We start from the raw sequence: 16943 nt of genomic DNA, 5'->3' as shown, positions 1-16943 counted from the left end.
CTCAGGTCATGATCCCGGGGTCCTGGGATCGAGCCCCGCATCGGGCTCCCTGCTCAGCTGGGAGCCTGCTTCTCCCTCTCCCTCTGCCTGTCTCTCTGCCTACTTGTTCTCTCTCTCTCTCTGTCAGATAAACAAATAAAATCTTTAAAAAAAAAAAAATACCCTCTAACAGTTGGTTTTTAGTGAGGGAAGATGGGGCTCCCTTTATTACATTTCTTTTAAAAATTCCGATATGTGCATTATAAGAAACCCTTTTCTACAATTCAGGTCATTTAATTCACTTATCTCAGAAAGAGTTCTTGGGGGTTAGGGGAAATTACCTAAAGTCACAAACTCTCACACACAGGAAAATAAACAAATGAGTCAACACTGAGAGATTAATGTAAATCAGTAAACCAAATTCCTAAAATAATGCCATCCAAGGTAGCCAGTGACGCTTGAGTTAATATTACCTAATGATAAATGAGGGCTCTATGCAATCTCCCTCAGGTGCCTACGCATGTCAAACATGAGCGATACCTATGAAAACAAGGTCTAAGAAAGTAAACTTTATTTAGATTGACTAATATAAAGAAACAGCCATTTAAAAATAAGCAACTACGTATACATATGGATCAAATTCAAAACATGACAAAATCCAGGGTAAGATGCTGAAAAGGTAAGTGCAGGATGGACAAGAGCACAGACACTTGAAATTTGGACAGGGGAGTGCTCTTAACATACGTAAAATCCAGAATGATATATGATTTATGGGCATAGAAGCAAAGAGATTTTTCGTAGTTGCGCAAGGTATACAATTGGTCATGAAGCACATTGAAGGAACTCAAGAAAACACAATTTTATAGCCGTGCTTGGGTGATCCGCTTATTCATTATTTTCCTACAATTACAAGAAAGCACTTTGAGAGGACTCATCAAGTGTTCATTAGACATCCATTCAGCAGGATTTCAGAGTCTGCTTCTTAAACATGGGTGATAATCCAATCTCCGTCAGGCACCATTAGAGCTTCATTAATCCAGCCTAATGCTAAACGCCAAGTCTCAGTAGCATTCTAAAGCCAAGAGGCAAACAAGATTTGCTGTCTCCAAGACAAAGCTCCAAGCACCACACCCACGGGGAAGGCCAGCGGACCACTCCTCCTTGCATCGCTGCGTTACATCCTCTGCTGCAAGAATCAACAACAAGCATGCGGGCATTGACCTTCGGATTTGTCCCTGCATCAAGTGCCTGGGAAAATGAAATTCAGCAAAGCCCAAAATAGCCAGGAGCCTTTTGTGCCTCTCCTAGGCTGGACAGAAGCTGGGAACTTTAATGAACTGCACACTTGCCAATGACCTTGAAACTGTGTGCATTCTTAAAATGACAAGTAGGGACTCTGTCAAATCACGTAGGGAGGGGCCACTTTTCTCATGTGAGCCTTCACTGACATGCTCTGGATTTCATCTTCTAATTCTAGATTTTTAGGGATGATTCCATACACACTTGTCTCCTCAGGATTTCAAACCATCCTCATTCTTTCCTGTTTTGTCCGAATTTTCTTCTTCTTTTCTGAAGTACTCTTTCCCCTTTGAGGTTCATAAAGAACCTTTAAGATGGAGTGACTCTATCTCTCTGTAATTGCTCGCATACCTTCCCACACTCCCACACGCATTCAGTGCCCATGTAACAATAACAACACTAGCAGCCAACACTTCATGGGCATTGACTATAAGCCAGATACTCTTCTAAACCTTTCTGTGGATCAATTCATTCATGCCTCACAACTCTATAAGGCAGATCCTAAGGGGAAAAAAACTGAAACAGAGAAGTCCGTTAACTTGTCTAAGTTCACACAGCCAGTAATTGCAGAGGTGGGATTTGAAACTGGGCAATGTGGCTACAGAGCCTATATTCCTAACCACATAACTATTCCGATTCTTTATAATTTTATGATGGGCACTGGCAGGGGCATGAGAATAATATACCAAGTTCCCAATCACAAGCTAGAACAGCAGTTCAGAAACCGGCTCTGCGTGAAAGATCTCTAACTACATTATCCTTGGACAGGATGCTTTCATCGGTCTACAAAAGGAGGAACGGTGGGGGCAGCGGGGGCCATGGGGGCTTCCGGTCTAGCTCTCCTGCCCCAGCGACGGTTAAATGGAAGCCAAAGGCAGAACACTCACGGCAGGCAGCCAGCCAGGGGAGCCAAGAGCCAGCGGTGGGAGGGAAAAACACAAAGCTTTTGTGAGGAAGAGAATGGGAAAGGCTTTCTTCCCGAGAGAGGCTATCTGTTATCCCACAGCAGGGGCCTTGGGAATGAATATACTCCCTTTTATAGGCACCCTGAGGGGGACCGTGAAATTCTACTTCCCTGAGAAGCACCCCGCTACTTACTCTTATCTTGGGGAAGGGAGACTCTGAATGTTACCTCCTAGATCTGTTATCAAAGAGCCAAGATTAAACAGGTTGCCTCAATTCCTGTCATTATGCTGCCATGGCACGCACGATTCAGTTTGCTCTCTCAGTCCCTGTAATGACAGAAAAGGTTCTTCATGTGCGTGGTTTATGGCCTGGGCTTAGTTAGGTGCCTATGGAACGGACTAAACTCTCTTTCACCATACAGGGCTGGGGATTCGGAAACAGACACTGGCAGAGCAAACGGACTGAGCAGGATGGGTTGTGACAGGACCCGAGTACAAAGACCTGGGTCTACTGGCAACATGGCCATCAAGGCTCCGTGAGTCCTGCCCAGCCCCCAACACACACACACACACACACACACACACACGCACGCACACACATACACACACGCACGCACCCCTCTTTGTACCTTTTCTTGACAATATGGCAGGGAGCTAGCCTAGAGCGCTTATTAGAATTCCAATTTGATAACATTTTCCTTAATACCCTCAAGGCTGGCTCCTGCCCTCAGCCAGTGTTTTGTGTCCAGTCAAGCCGATAGCCACACTTGGCTGTGTGTTCACGTGAGTTTGTTAATACTTGTTTCGCAGTTAAGACTTAGGAATTACTATTAGCACATAATGGCTTTGAACAACTTTTTAGATTCTTTCAAGGACTTAACTGGAATCAATACTACCTCTGCCCTCTGGGGAAACAATCTCTGAGAAGAGAAGTAACTTTCTTAAAAATCAGTTATCCATCGGCTTTCCCTATCCTGAGTATTTGGTATTTACTTGTCTTCACCTTCAAGTATGGCTGACTACGGGGTATTTATTTACCGTGTGGATTTTATTTGATTTTAAGTTTTTACTTATTTAAGTCATCTCTAAACCCAGCGTGGGGCTAGAACTCACAACCCCAAGATCAATAGTTTCATGCTCTTCCGACCGAGCCAGACAGGCGCAACCCCATGTAGACTTTATTTTTAACACCTTTAACCCAATAATTCTATCTAAAGAACAGGAAACTGTGATTGTTCTCACATGTTTGGCCCCCCTGCATCCAGGGCCTATCACAACCCCAGTGAGGCAGGCGGTGGGCTGAGGTCCCTAAAGGGTCTCTGGCCTCCATATTCAATCTCTTATGACAAAGGAAAGGATGATCACACATGTGCAAAGAATAGATTCTGGAAGTTTCTAAACTTACAACCAGGAAATAGCTATTCAAATTTGACTCTCTTGTAGTATCTAAAACTTCCACGCCCTGACAAATCAGAGTTGACATCTCAGCCAATTCCCTATTGGCCAAATAGTTCCACATGAGAAGGAAAGAAATCCAAACTTTAAAGGGAATTACTGCACTCGCTTTATGACTTGTGCTATCTTTAAGGAGGTCAGTTTGACTAAGAATTTCACAGCTTTTGTTGTTTGTTGGGTTTTTTTTTAAAGATTTTGTTTATTTATTTGTCAGAGAGAGAGAGAGCAAGAGAGAACACAAGCAGGGGAATGACAGAGGCAGAGGGAGAAGCAGGCTTCCCGCCGAGCAGGGAGCCCGATGCGGGGCTCCATCCCAGGACCCCCGAAATCATGACCTGAGCCGAAGGCAGACGCTTAACCGACTGAGCCACCCAGGTGCCCCCACAGCTTTTGTTTTATGTTTCTATTATTTAGCTCTAACCCAGCCAAAACACTTTCAGTCCATTTGTGGATGAAATACCCATCCCAATATCAAACCTAAGCAAGTTTATCACAAGCTATGCTCAGGAGAATCATAACCAGATTAGATATTAAATTATCTTTTTCCTTACTCCATCATAATTTTATAGGTTATAATTTTACAGTGTCTGGATAGGTATCTATAGGCAAAATGTGCAATTTAACTCTGATTTTTATTTTAAGTTGGAAATGTTTAGATACATTGACCGCCTAGAAAGCGCAGTGTTAATTTCTCTGTTCCTGGCTTCCTCCCTCTATGCTATTCCCAAACCGTACCTTATCTCTAAGGAAATATTCAACCTTTGATCTTTTAGCTGAGGCAGTCAATGAGGCAGGCAAGTCAGAAAAATCAGGGTGAGCGGACCAATAACCCCATGTGATGGTAATTAACATTGAGTGGCCTCTGCTAATGTGCTAGAAGAGAGTAAGAACCTGCTCACTGGGCCTTCATCTTTAATGAGGCAGTGGGGAGCGGTGGCGGCGGGCGGGGGGGGAGGGTGGTTAGATAGGGAAGAAATGATTTGTTGGAAGCAAAGGAATGGGACGCATCTTAAAATGTCATTTTCAGGGGCGCTTGGGTGACTCAGTCGTTAAGCATCTGCCTTCGGCTCAGGTCATGATCCCAGGGTCCTGGGATCCAGCCCCGCATCGGGCTCCCTGCTCCGCAGGAAGCCTGCTTCTCCCTCTCCCACTCCTCCTGCTTGTGTTCCCTCTCTTGCTGTCTCTCTCTATCAAATAAATAAAATCTTAAAAAAAAAAAAAATCAAAAGAAGAATAATATTTAAAAAAATAAATAAAATGTCATTTTCAGAGCACTGCCTGGGTGAGGTAAGGAACTAGGTTCTTTCCAAGTCACCAGAGTAAAATGTTCTCTCTGATCATGACTTCAGGCCAACATTAATTAAAAAGGAGAGAAGGAAATGGTGTGGATCTGGAAATGCATTACCTTCACCTACAAAGCCAGCCATAATGGCTCACCCAATTCATTCGACATTCAGTATTTCATTCAAAAAATATTCCTGGATTACTTACAACACAACCAAGCCCTATATTAGACATGGGGATATAATAGTGAATGAGACAGACAGACACAGAGCCCGGGTACACTCACAGGGTCATCAAGTCAGCAACTACCTCCCACACAGGTCAGGCTCCCTTGTCTTGGACATGACCTTTTACCCCACTTATTTATGGGCAACACTCCCCCCTCCCCCGGCTCAAGTTCATAAAAAGAGAAACCAAAAGCCCAATTGCTCCAAAGTTGCATTACAACTACTTGACGTTTCTTGTGTGATTCCTTAAGAACGACTGATGCAGGGGCGCCTGGGTGGCTCAGCCGTTAAGCATCTGCCTTCGGCTCAGGCCATGATCCCAGGGTCCTGGGATCGAGCCCCGCATCGAGCCCCGCATCGAGCCCCGCATCGAGCCCCGCATCGGGCTCCCTGCTCCATGGTAAGCCTGCTTCTCCCTCTCCCACTCCCCCTGCTTGTGTTCCTTCTCTCACTGTGTCTCTCTCTGTCAAATAAATTAAAAATCTTAAAAAACAATTGATGCATATTTTCTCTCTATAGGGAATTCAGGCCTGTTTTTATTAAGTGCCCAAAACACCCTTCTTTAATTTATGTACCGAATTAACCCCTTCCTGTTTTTCTAGTCATTCCTCAAACAGCACTTTTCTCAAAGCCCTTTTCTTGACTACAGTTAAGACCCCAGGAGGTGGCTAGTAAGTGACACAGGGACGCTGCCTCCTCAAAAGCCAGGTCACCTAATTATCACCTTTATTGTGCCCAAGGTAATTCCCTGGGCTCTCAGTTCAGTTTGTATGCTTTCTTGTTTGGACATATCTTAACATTTGTAGACGACTTTCCAGTCCTGAGGAGGGTTTGTAAACGGGTGATTTTCATAATTCTGCTGTTTCTTGAAGCAAATTGTTCCAGTGACAGATTCCTCTGTCACAGTTAAATAATTTTTTCCTGGTCCTTATTTCTAGTATCTGGGTGGATTACTACTGATATAAAGAAAACTGAAGGGGTACCTGGGTGGCTCAGTTGGTTAAATGTCTGCCTTCGGCTCAGGTCATGATTTCGGGGGTCCTGGGATGGAGCCCTGCATCGGGCTCCCTGCTCAGCGGGGGATCTGCTTCTCCCTCTCCCTCTGCCCCTCCCCACTGCTTGTGCTCTCTCTCATGCTCCCTCTCTCAAATAAATAAAATCTTTAAAAAAGGAGGGGCAACCCTCTCGGGTCCCCTCCTTCTTTGGGAGCTTTGTACTATCACTCAATAAACCTTGCTTTGCTGCCCACCAGTCTGCCCCATCTACCTCTTCATTCTTCAAAGCGCTGTGACCAAGAACAGTGGGCACCAAAGGAAAAAGTCCTGTAACATGTGCTTCTAGAAATTATTAAATGTATCCTTAAATTAGCCAGTCTGAAGAATGCTGTTATAACAAACAGTTCACCATTGTTTACTTCTTCGTTTTCCCCAGAAAGCAAGCCTTCTAAGGGTTAAGAATTCTAATTAATGTATGTAATTAAAGCTACTAGAAATAATAAGGGAAACAGCTCCACATGCAAGCAAAGTAAAATGTGTGCTTTAATGAGGAAAAAGAAAGCCATAGAAGGCTCGTGCAAAATAAATCTTTGGAAAGGAAAAAAAAAAAGAAAACTGAAGATAGCAGACCCTAAAATGGATCATGCTCCTAAAATTCCATTTCGTATAAAAGAAAACCTATTTTCTAAAAATCTTTCATTCCGTTAAGGTTTCCATTTTAAGAAAGCTCTTCAGGTCACTGTACAGGGACACAACAGTATAATGTCAACAATTACCGGGGCCCTGCCCCACCACAGAAAAGTCTAAGTGATATGCCACGAGCCCACGGACAGAAACCAGTTCTATGTCAAGGAGCCCCAGACTACGGGGCTCGCGTCTGAAGCAACAGAGGGCAATTAAGACTTCTTACTCCTCGTCCTGCAGGGTCTCCTCCTCCTCCTGGATCTGGAACTGGTTCTTCACGGGAGCGAGTGTCTCCGTCTTGGCGTTGTAGTTCCGAAAGCAGACATTGAGCTTCTCGTCAAATTCGTTCACGAGGTCCTCCATGGACTTGAAGCTGATTATTTCGGAAGAAAAATTCTCCAGCTCAGAGAGGGAGGGGTCCTCTAGATGGTGGGGAGATGAGCCATAGAAACACTGTGGTTTCTCCTCCCGGTCCTCTGAGCAGCAGGGCCGAAGGTCCTCGAACTCTTCATCCAGACTCACCAGGGGGGCCTCCATTCTTGCCCAGCGATAGGACAAGGGCAACTCTCAGGACTCGTTTATCTAGGAGAAATAAACAAGGTAACGTGAGCTGGGACTGGGCTTTTGTGCCAGCCCTGCTGAGGAGCCATAACCAGGTAGTCCCTGACTCTGGATCCCTCTGAAAACGAAGATTCCACTTTCCAGGTATCCATCACTGCTGCTCACTGTTATACACGTGAAGCGTTCAAACAGTGTCGTCAGTGTGAATAACCTAAGAGGAGTAAACTTTGGAGACATGCCTGCTTCCAGTTCCCTGCTCCAAAAGACAAAGCACAGTGGTTTAAGATGCAGCCCCTGAACCAGACTGCCTAGGTTTGCATCCTGTTCTGACCCTTACCAGTTGCAACCTGACAACTTACTTAACTCTCTGTACTTCCTTTTATTTTTTTCTCAAGACAGAAATAATAATCTGCAAGGGATCGTCTTAAGGGTTAAGGGAGTAAACCCAGGTAAGTGCTTAGAACAGTGCCTGGAAGAAAATAAACATCATTGTTGTTCCATACGTTCTCCGTTTAATATTATTATTATTATCATTATCATTATTATTATTATTACCATAGGTCTACATCCTTATCCACATGCTCTGAAAACCAGAAGTCTTTCATAACTTATTTGGTGGCAAAACCTGACCTGACCTCACTTGGCAACTAAAGCTGATCTACATGAATATAAAGTTGCTTATGGTTTTAATTTATCCCATTTAGTGTGTTTTGCTGCGGAAATATTAATGTTTTTAATTACGGTGATTGCTGCCCCAGTCCCCAGGAGGTGATATGCAGAATATGCACTCTATTACTGCTTTCTAAAATGCCTGGCCCCAAGGGTTTTGGAGAGGGATTCATGGACCTGGGTATTACTATCAATAAATACATCATAGACCAATAGAGACTTTCAAACAAGCACCTGAGCTTTTCTAAGATACAGAGCTTCTGTCTGGGGCTAAAGGAATGGATCAAATGATTGGTTATCCTGACAGAGAGAGACCCAAATACCCATGCGCTGCAAGGCCAGCCTCCATAACCATCTCGGGCACCCCCCGCTGAAAGGCTGCATACTCGGGCCTGCTTTCTTTTCCATGGCTCTCGGTCCTCCTCATACACTGCCTTCAACTGTGATTTATCCAACCATGTGGATATCTAAGCCCTTCCCCAGTTTTAATGTAAATTCCTCAGGAGGCACAGACGTCCTCTGGACATCACGCATGGCTCCTAGCACCCCCTGGTGTGCAGCTAGGCAATCAATCAATGTGCGCTCATTGAAAAATGATCATCTGTCCCTCACATACATTTTCTCATTTTCCATTTCAGCAGCCCAGCATTATTGTCTAGCATACCCTTCCCTACATACTCCACTTTCTTCCCTGTAAAATGCAAAGGCAACCAAACTTTTCTCTCCTGTGTGTGATTACTGGTCCAGTTAGATGCTGAAATTGGAACCACCACCTGAGGAGAACCTGACAGACAGCAAAAACCAGGGGTTTTGCCCTGCAAGTGCCGTTCTCCCTCTCTGTCTATAAAACTTAAACTCTAAATAAGTGAGGCAAAGGTCATGCCAGGCGAGGACCTAGCCAGCTCTTACTGGGATTATACTGGAATTAAGCCAATTACCATCACATCCCATCAAAACATATTCTAAGTATTTATGGCTCGCAAAGGCAACATGATAAGATATCAAGATAAAGAGATAGAAAAGCAGTATGATATCTTCGAAAGAACATACGCTCAACCAGAAATGGACCCTCAACTCTATGGTCAACTCATCTTTGACAAAGCAGGAAAGAATGTCCAATGGAAAAAAGACAGTCTCTTCAACAAATGGTGTTGGGAAAATTGGATAGCCACATGCAGAAGAATGAAACTGGACCATTTCCTTACACCACACACAAAAATAGACTCCAAATGGTTGAAAGACCTCAATGTGAGACAGGAGTCCATCAAAATCCTAAAGGAGAACACAGGCAGCAACCTCTTTGACCTCAACCGAAGCAACTTCTTCCTAGAAACATCGCCAAAGGCAAGGGAGGCAAGGGCAAAAATGAACTATTGGGACTTCATCAAGATAAAAAGCTTTTGCACAGCAAAAGAAACAGTCAACAAAACCAAAAGACAACCAACAGAATGGGAGAAGATATTTGCAAATGACATATCAGATAAAGGGCTAGCATCCAAAATCTATAAAGAACTCATCAAACTCAACACCCAAAGAACAAAGAATCCAATCAAGAAATGGGCAGAAGACATGAAAAGACATTTTTCCAAAGAAGACATCCAAATGGCCAACAGACACATGAAAAAGTGCTCAGTATCGCTCGGCATCAGGGAAATCCAAATCAAAACCTCAATGAGATACCACCTCACACCTGTCAGAATGGCTAAAATTAACAAGTCAGGAAATGACAGATGTTGGCGGGGATGCGGAGAAAGGGGAACCCTCCTACACTGTTGGTGGGAATGCAAGCTGGTGCAGCCACTCTGGAAAACTGTATGGAGGTTCCTCAAAAAGTTGAAAATAGAGCTACCATACGATCCAGCAATTGCACTACTGGGTATTTACCCCAAAGATACAAAAGTAGGGATCCGAAGGGGTACGTGCACCCCGATGTTTATAGCAGCAATGTCCACAATAGCCAAACTGTGGAAAGAGCCAAGATGTCCATCAACAGATGAATGGATAAAGAAGATCTGGTATATATATACAATGGAATATTATGCAGCCATCAAAAGGAACGAGATCTTGCCATTTGCAACGACGTGGATGGAACTGGAGGGTATTATGTTGAGTGAAATAAGTCAATCAGAGAAAGACAAGTATCATATGATCTCACTGATATGAGGAATTCTTAATCTCAGGAAACAAACTGAGGGTTGCTGGAGTGGGGGGTGGGGTGGGAAGGATGGGGTGACTGGGTGATAGACACTGGGGAGGGTATGTGCTCTGGTAAGCGCTGTGAATTTTGCAAGACTGTTGAATCTCAGATCTGTACCTCTGAAACAAATAACGCAATATATGTTAAGAAAAAAAAAAAAAAAGAAGAAGAAGAAGGTAGCGGGAGGGGAAGAATGAAGCGGGGGAAATCGGAGGGGTAGACGAACCATGAGAGACGATGGACTCTGAAAAACAAACTGAGGGTTCTAGAGGGGAGGGGGGTGGGAGGATGGGTTAGCCTGGTGGTGGGTACTGAGGAGGGCACGTTCTGCATGGAGCACTGGGTGTTATGCACAAACAATGAATCATGGAACACTTCATCTAAAACTAATGATGTAATGTATGGGGATTAACATAAGAATAAAAAAAAAAAATTTAAGGGGAAAAAAAAAAAAAAAAAAAAAAAAAAAAAAAAGAACATACGCTCAAGAGCCAAACAGACCTGCCAATGTGTGGCTAAGTGAGAAGCATCATGAGTCCTGTTTTTCTCATCTGTTAAAATATGAAGGTGTTAGTGTAGAGCTAATAGCTTTGCAATTTAATTTTAATAACTTATTAATGATCTTAATTTTAATAATATATTTTAATAATGTATTTCATTTAATCCAATATATCTAAAAGGTTGCCTTTCAAAATGTAATCTATATTTTAAAATATTAATGAAACAATTTACATTCTTTTTTCATACTAAGTCTTTGAAATCCAGTGTGTATTCACCGTACATTTCCATTTAGACTAGCCACAGGTGGCCTATGGCTACCATATTGGACAACGCAGCTATAAAACAATACACAACTATTGCCAATTATTGACTACAGTTAAGACCCCAGGAGGTGGCTAGTAAGTGACACAGGGACTCTGCCTCCTCCTGAGGATTCTTCATCTAGGGTCTATAGACCCCTAAAAGGGCTCTTTGAATATAACTATATTTTATGCACTTAAAAACATATTTGGAGGAGAATCCCATAGGTTTCTCTACATTGCCAAAAGGGCCAACAGCACAAAAAAGATTGAGAATCCCTGAGTGCCAAAGTAAGTTGAGAAAAGATCACAGAGTATAACAGGGAGCAAGAAAAGGCTTTACAGGTGAGGGATTTGTGTGGGCTAGAGCGGGACTCTGTGATGGTTAAGAGCCTGGACTCCAGGTTCCCCTCCTGATCCTATCACTTCTTAGGTGTGAGACTTGGGCAAATTACCAGCCTCTGATAAATTTGTGCCTCAGTTTCCTCATCCATAAAATGAAGTTTAAAATAGTATTTAGGGGCGCCTGGGTGGCTCAGTCAGTTAAGCATCCCACTCTTGGTTTGGGCTCCGGTCATGATCTCAGAGTCATGAGATGGAGTCCCACATCGGGCTCCATGCTCAGTGGCGAGTCTGCTTAAGATTCTCTCTCTCCCTCTCCCTCTGTTCCTTCCCCTGCTCATGCTCTCTCTCTCTCTCTCAAATAAATAAATCTTTAAAAAAAATAAAATAGTATTTAAGTTGAAGGTTATTTTGTAGAATAATGAAGATAATCTTTGGGAGTGCTAAGCACAATGTATGGCATATGTAGTGGCCAATAAATGTCAATGAATTTAGGAAAATGAGGATAACTCAGTTTCATGGAAATGTAGGGGGAGGATGTTTCAAGTAAAAAAAAAAAAAAAACTCCCCCTGCCATGACAGTCTACGTGCAATGCTCCAAATGTTGATCAAATGGGAGAACTATTGCTGAATAAACTTTATCACCTTTTTTTCGATTTTATTTGGTCAAAGTTTCTTGGAACACTGGCCCCATTTCAGAGAGACATGAAAGCTAACCAGCTGATGTTCCAGATATTTACACTTCCTTTAAATCTGTACTCTTCTCTAAGACAGAAGGGGGAGCCGGAAAGAGTAAGCAATACCAGTGGGGTGCTAGTTTGAAATGGCACAGTCTATACTATTAACCAGCAACAAGAGAGCAATCTAACCAGAATCTAAGACAAAGATTGAGATTTGGGTGTTGGCAACAGGAGGATTATGCTGAAAGCACCTATCCTCAGCCCAGGCAGCCTCTGGAGAAAATGCATTCACCTAGATGATGATAAAAGAACGGGATATCACAGCTCCAGAGTTCAGAAACATGGTCATCTCAACAATCCACAATGTAGCCTGATTTCTTTTCATTGACTCACGACCCAGGAGCCAAGCAGCTCTGGATGAATGACCACCTGGAGATGAAACATAAACTGAAAGCCTGCACTGGAAACTGAAAGTTACTCAACACCCAAGCTGAGCCAGGTATTTGTAGAAAGACCCCAGGCTGTGGCAGAGGCCATGAGAGTCTGGCTCAAGGAAGGGCTCTGGGTTGGCACTGGCCACCCTTCTGGAACCTGTGCGCCTTCTGTCCTTCATTTAGCTCACTTTCTTTGGCTCTTCTCCCTTGGTGAGGTGCCTCTGCACCCCCACTGAAATGTCCTACTCTTGCATCCTGACAAGTTCGGCCCTGTCTTCACTCCCAACTCATCTCAGAGGCCTCCTCCCTGAAAAGCTAGGGTCAATACAATTCAGAGCTTATCCTCTGTCTCTACGCTTCCCAAACCAACTTTTAAAAAAAGGCAGGCAGGAAGAATGGCAGGGAAAGGGAACCGCAGAAGGGTCACCTTGCCTTTTTCTCTGTATCCTAGAACACAGTGCAGGGCTATAGTTTATGTCCTATAATCTATTCCATTTACTTTGGCTCCCAATAGATGGTATAATTTGGAAAAGAAAAGACGGCTCTGAGCTTAACAGAGACCGGGTAGGAAACACAGAAGCCTCTCCCTTGCAGCGTAATGATGCAGCTTGGGGCTGCAGTAACAAATTTTCTCTCCTTGCTTTGCTAAGCTGAGCAGAGTGAAGCCGGAGCAGAGGAGAATTCACCATGCCTCCCCCTGCTGGGCCTCTGCACCTCCACAGAGGCCCCATTCCATCTCCCCCTTCTTCCTCTTACCTGTCCCATAGATCAGTTGATTTCTAGCCCCTCACCCGCCTCATCCCTAAAATCTGCCCTGCACTGATCCACCGCAGTTGTCCCACTGCTGCTCAGCAAAACCAGCCAGGACACAGGACTGTGCCAGCTTCCCATTTCCGCAAAAAGAGTATTTCGTTGCATATAAGTCAGCAACCCCTTTGCGGTTCTGCTTCCCCCTCTTTCCCCTCCTCCTGCTGCTCCGTTCACCCTCATTTCACATCCCCCTCTCCACCCCCACCCCCCCGCCCGGGTCTGTTGGGGTAAAGAAAGGCTTTTCCAAGCAGCACAATGGCTGGCGCTCCAAGAAAGCTGGGCTCACCCCGCGCAGGCCGCACACATACTCCACGGCCCTTTGGCCAAACAAGAGCGGGACACGGGAGTGGCAGGGAGCTCCGGGGGTGTCGAGCGGCGAGAAGGGAAGGGATAGGCAAAAAAGAAGAGAGGGCTGGAATAACACGCCCGTCCTGGGGCTCTGTCAAGCCTCGCGCCCCTGAGCCCCAGAGGCCCTGGGCCCACCGGAGGGCAGCGCCCCCACAGCCACCACCACCCTCGTCCTTTCTGCGACCTGGTCCGTAGTAAAACAATCGTTCCCGCAGCGTCTGCGGCAGCTGATAGAGGTTCTGACACTGCAGGAATGCATGGTCCTGGGGACGGGCTCGGCACCCCAGGGAGGGGCACGGGCGGGTGCGGGCTCAGGCTCTTAGGAGCATAGATGACTCTGGGGCGTTGAAGAGTAGCCGGACCAGATAACGGTCCAGGGAGGAGGTACAGACCCACTGCCCCACACCATCGGACAGCGTTCCCGGTTCCCTCAGCCCCCAGACCGCGCCGCGCCTCCCTTCTCTCTCTCGCTCTCTCGCTCTCTCTCTCTCTCACACACACACACACACACACTCGCACGCACACGCACGCCAGGCCTGGCTGGGGGGCCGAGGCTCTGATCTGATGATGCTTGAAGTGCCCATCATCCCACAGCTCCCGACCCGGGCGCTGCGCTCCCGTGAAGGGCTGGGCAGGAGGGCTACGGCCTCGGGGCTCTTCCGTTCCGATTCCAGGATGGGACGGGCTGGGGGCGCGGGGCTTCGGCACCCCCCGACCTGCTGGCCGAGAAGCCGGAGTCTCCTTCTCCACCCCCTCCTTCTCCACCCCCGTCCAACCCCCACCCACGGCAGTGGGTCAGCCGGGCTAAGGTCGCCCCCCGCGACGGCACCTGTCCGGGTCCTGGCGGAGGGAGGCGGATCGCGGGGCTCAGCGGGACACCCCCATCCACGGGCCGCGGGGAGCGGCCGGAGCACAGCGCGGCGGCGGCGGCGGCGGCGGCAGCAGCGGCAGCGGCGAGCCAGCGAGCGCTCCCCCCGCAGCTCGGTCGGCGCCGGGCTCCGCTCCCCTCCTCCACCCCGCCCCCTCCGCCCCCTCCCCGTGCTCGTGCCCGGGCGCTCGGGGGCGCGCCCGCGCTCGGGCACCGGCCCGCTGGCACGCGCCGGGCCGGACGTCATCTTCTCATTAGCATTCCGAGCCTTCCCGGCAGCATGTGGCCTGCCTTTATTAATATTTATGACTTACTATTTCTCCCGCCTCTAACATTGGACGTTCTGCTTCCCTCATGAATATTCAGAAGCTCCAAGATGTGTGCGTGCAGTAACTCTCAATACGGATACCTCACAGCGCCTGACACTGTAGATTCTCCATAAATACACAGGCAGGTGGCTGAGTGGATGGGCAGGCGGATGCCCTCAAACACACCAAAGACTCCCTTGGACTTTTTTGGGCTCTGACTCATTCTACTCTAATGGAGACTGAGGTGGGCAAACTGAGGGATGCCTGCCAGCCCGAACCCAGTTCAGACCTCAAGCCAAAAGTAATAAAGGCGTTTACCGCCCCAAGATGCAGGATGAGAGCTGGATCCAGGCTGATAAAGCTGAGTGAGGTTTCTGGCACAGGAGGACTTGAGGTAATAGAGGATAATTCACGAGGGGATTATAAGGAAGGACCCTGGGGTCTTATGAAAATTAACTCGTCATTCATTTATCTTGTCCACTATGCATAAGTCTGTCCTTATGGATGCTGTCAATGCAAAGTCTAGTAATTCATGAAAGCAGATAACTAAAAACACAGGCTCTGCAGGTATCAATGGAAGGCACCTGATGAGCATGTCTGCTTGGAGAACCCAAATACTTTGGTCAAGTTAGAGATGAAGTCAGATCAACTGGCGGAAGTGTGGTGAAGGACCCCTGGGCAACACTGAGAGGTTCAGCTGAAAGCAGCTGGAGCCCTTTTTTTGCTCATTCATGCATTCATTCCACAGACATTTCAATCATGAGACAAAGGTGGAGCAAGGGAATAAGGTCCCACTGAGAGGAAAGGACGAGTTGGTCACTTTGCCCTTCAGGTGGCATCAACCAGATAGAGTGGGGAAAGAAGAAGGTGGTTAGGGGCACCTGGGTGGCTCAGTCTGTTAAGCGTCTGCCTTTGGCTCAGGTCATGATCCTGGGGTCCTGGGATCAAGTCCTGCACCAGGCTCCTTGCTCAGAGGGAAGCCTGCTTCTCCCTCTGCCCCTCCCCCTGCTCATTCTCTCTCTTTCTCTTTCTCTCTCTCAAATAAATAAATAAATAAAAATCTTAAAAAAAAAAAAAAAGGAGGTAGGTAAAAGGTCCCTGAGTCGGGGCACCTGAGTGGCTCAGTCAGTTAAGGGTGAGACTCTTGATTTCAGCTCAGGTCATGATCTCAGGGTCGTGGGATGGAGCCCTGGGTTGGGCTCCTCGCTGGGCATGGAGTCTGCTTGAGATTCTCTCTCTCCCTCTCTCTCTGCCCTTCCCCAGTCTCTCTCTCTAAAATAATTTTTTTTAAAGATTTTATTTATTTATTTGACAGAGAGAGACACAGCGAGAGAGGGAACACAAGCAGGGGGAGTGGGAGGGAGAAGCAGGCTTCTGGCTGAGCAGGGAGCCCGAGGTGGGGCTCGATCCCAGGACCCTGGGATTATGACATGAGCCGAAGGCGCAGTCGTTAAGCGCCTGCCTTCCCAGAGTCCTGGGATCAAGTGCCGCCACATCGAGCTCCTTGCTCAGTAGGGAGCCTGCTTTTCCCTCTGCCCGCCACTCTCCTTGCTCGTGCTCTCTCACACACAAATAAATAAATAAAATCTTTAAAAAAAATAAAAATAAAATAAATTAAAATAAAAATTTTTTAAAAGGGTCCCCTGAGTCTACTTTGTTGGGATGATAACCCAGTTCTGTGACTTAGGCGAGTTAACCTTCTTGTGCCTCATTTCCTCATCAGTAAAATGAGGATAAATAAATAGCACCCACCTCTGAGACCTGTCGTAGGATTAGAGTTAATATATGTAAAGTACTTTCAGGCACAATAGAAGGCACTATGTAAATCTTGGCCATTATCCTCTTTAGGAGAAGCTTGGGGACACTGTACCAGAGGCCACCTTCTGTCCTGATTTTCAAAGCATGGGACTCACAGGTTTGAGAGAGGTTTTTGAGGAAGCACAGCAAAGTGATAAAGAGCTTGGGCTTTGCAGAAAATTTAGGGTCAAACCCCAGTGTTCTGTGTATCAGCTGGTGACCCTGCACAAGGTACTTACCAGCTTTGAGCCTCAGTTTCCTCATCTGTAAAGTGGGGATTCCAATATCTCCTACAAGGTTG

At 46.3% G+C, this 16943-nt stretch overlaps 1 protein-coding gene across 2 annotated transcripts in view; it reads right to left on the bottom strand.

Moving 5' to 3' along the window:
* The window catches only part of FEZ1 (fasciculation and elongation protein zeta 1), a 45883-nt gene extending 31229 nt beyond the window's left edge, over positions 1–14654 (bottom strand). Inside the window, exons 1-2 of one of the 2 annotated variants that reach the window (XM_021696358.2) lie at positions 14499–14654; positions 7055–7410 (exon numbers count right to left, since the gene is read on the bottom strand). In XM_021696358.2, coding sequence (XP_021552033.1) covers positions 7055–7365 — 311 coding nt within the window. In that variant the 5' untranslated portion in view covers positions 7366–7410; positions 14499–14654. The remainder of the gene's footprint in view (positions 1–7054; positions 7411–14498) is intronic. The other variant, XM_021696360.2, reaches the window with a different exon arrangement.
* Positions 14655–16943: the final 2289 nt, after the last annotated feature.

The sequence above is a fragment of the Neomonachus schauinslandi genome, chromosome 11 (genome assembly GCF_002201575.2).
Source record: "Neomonachus schauinslandi chromosome 11, ASM220157v2, whole genome shotgun sequence".
Classification (NCBI taxonomy): domain Eukaryota; kingdom Metazoa; phylum Chordata; class Mammalia; order Carnivora; family Phocidae; genus Neomonachus; species Neomonachus schauinslandi.
This window is presented reverse-complemented; position numbering and strand designations above follow the sequence as displayed.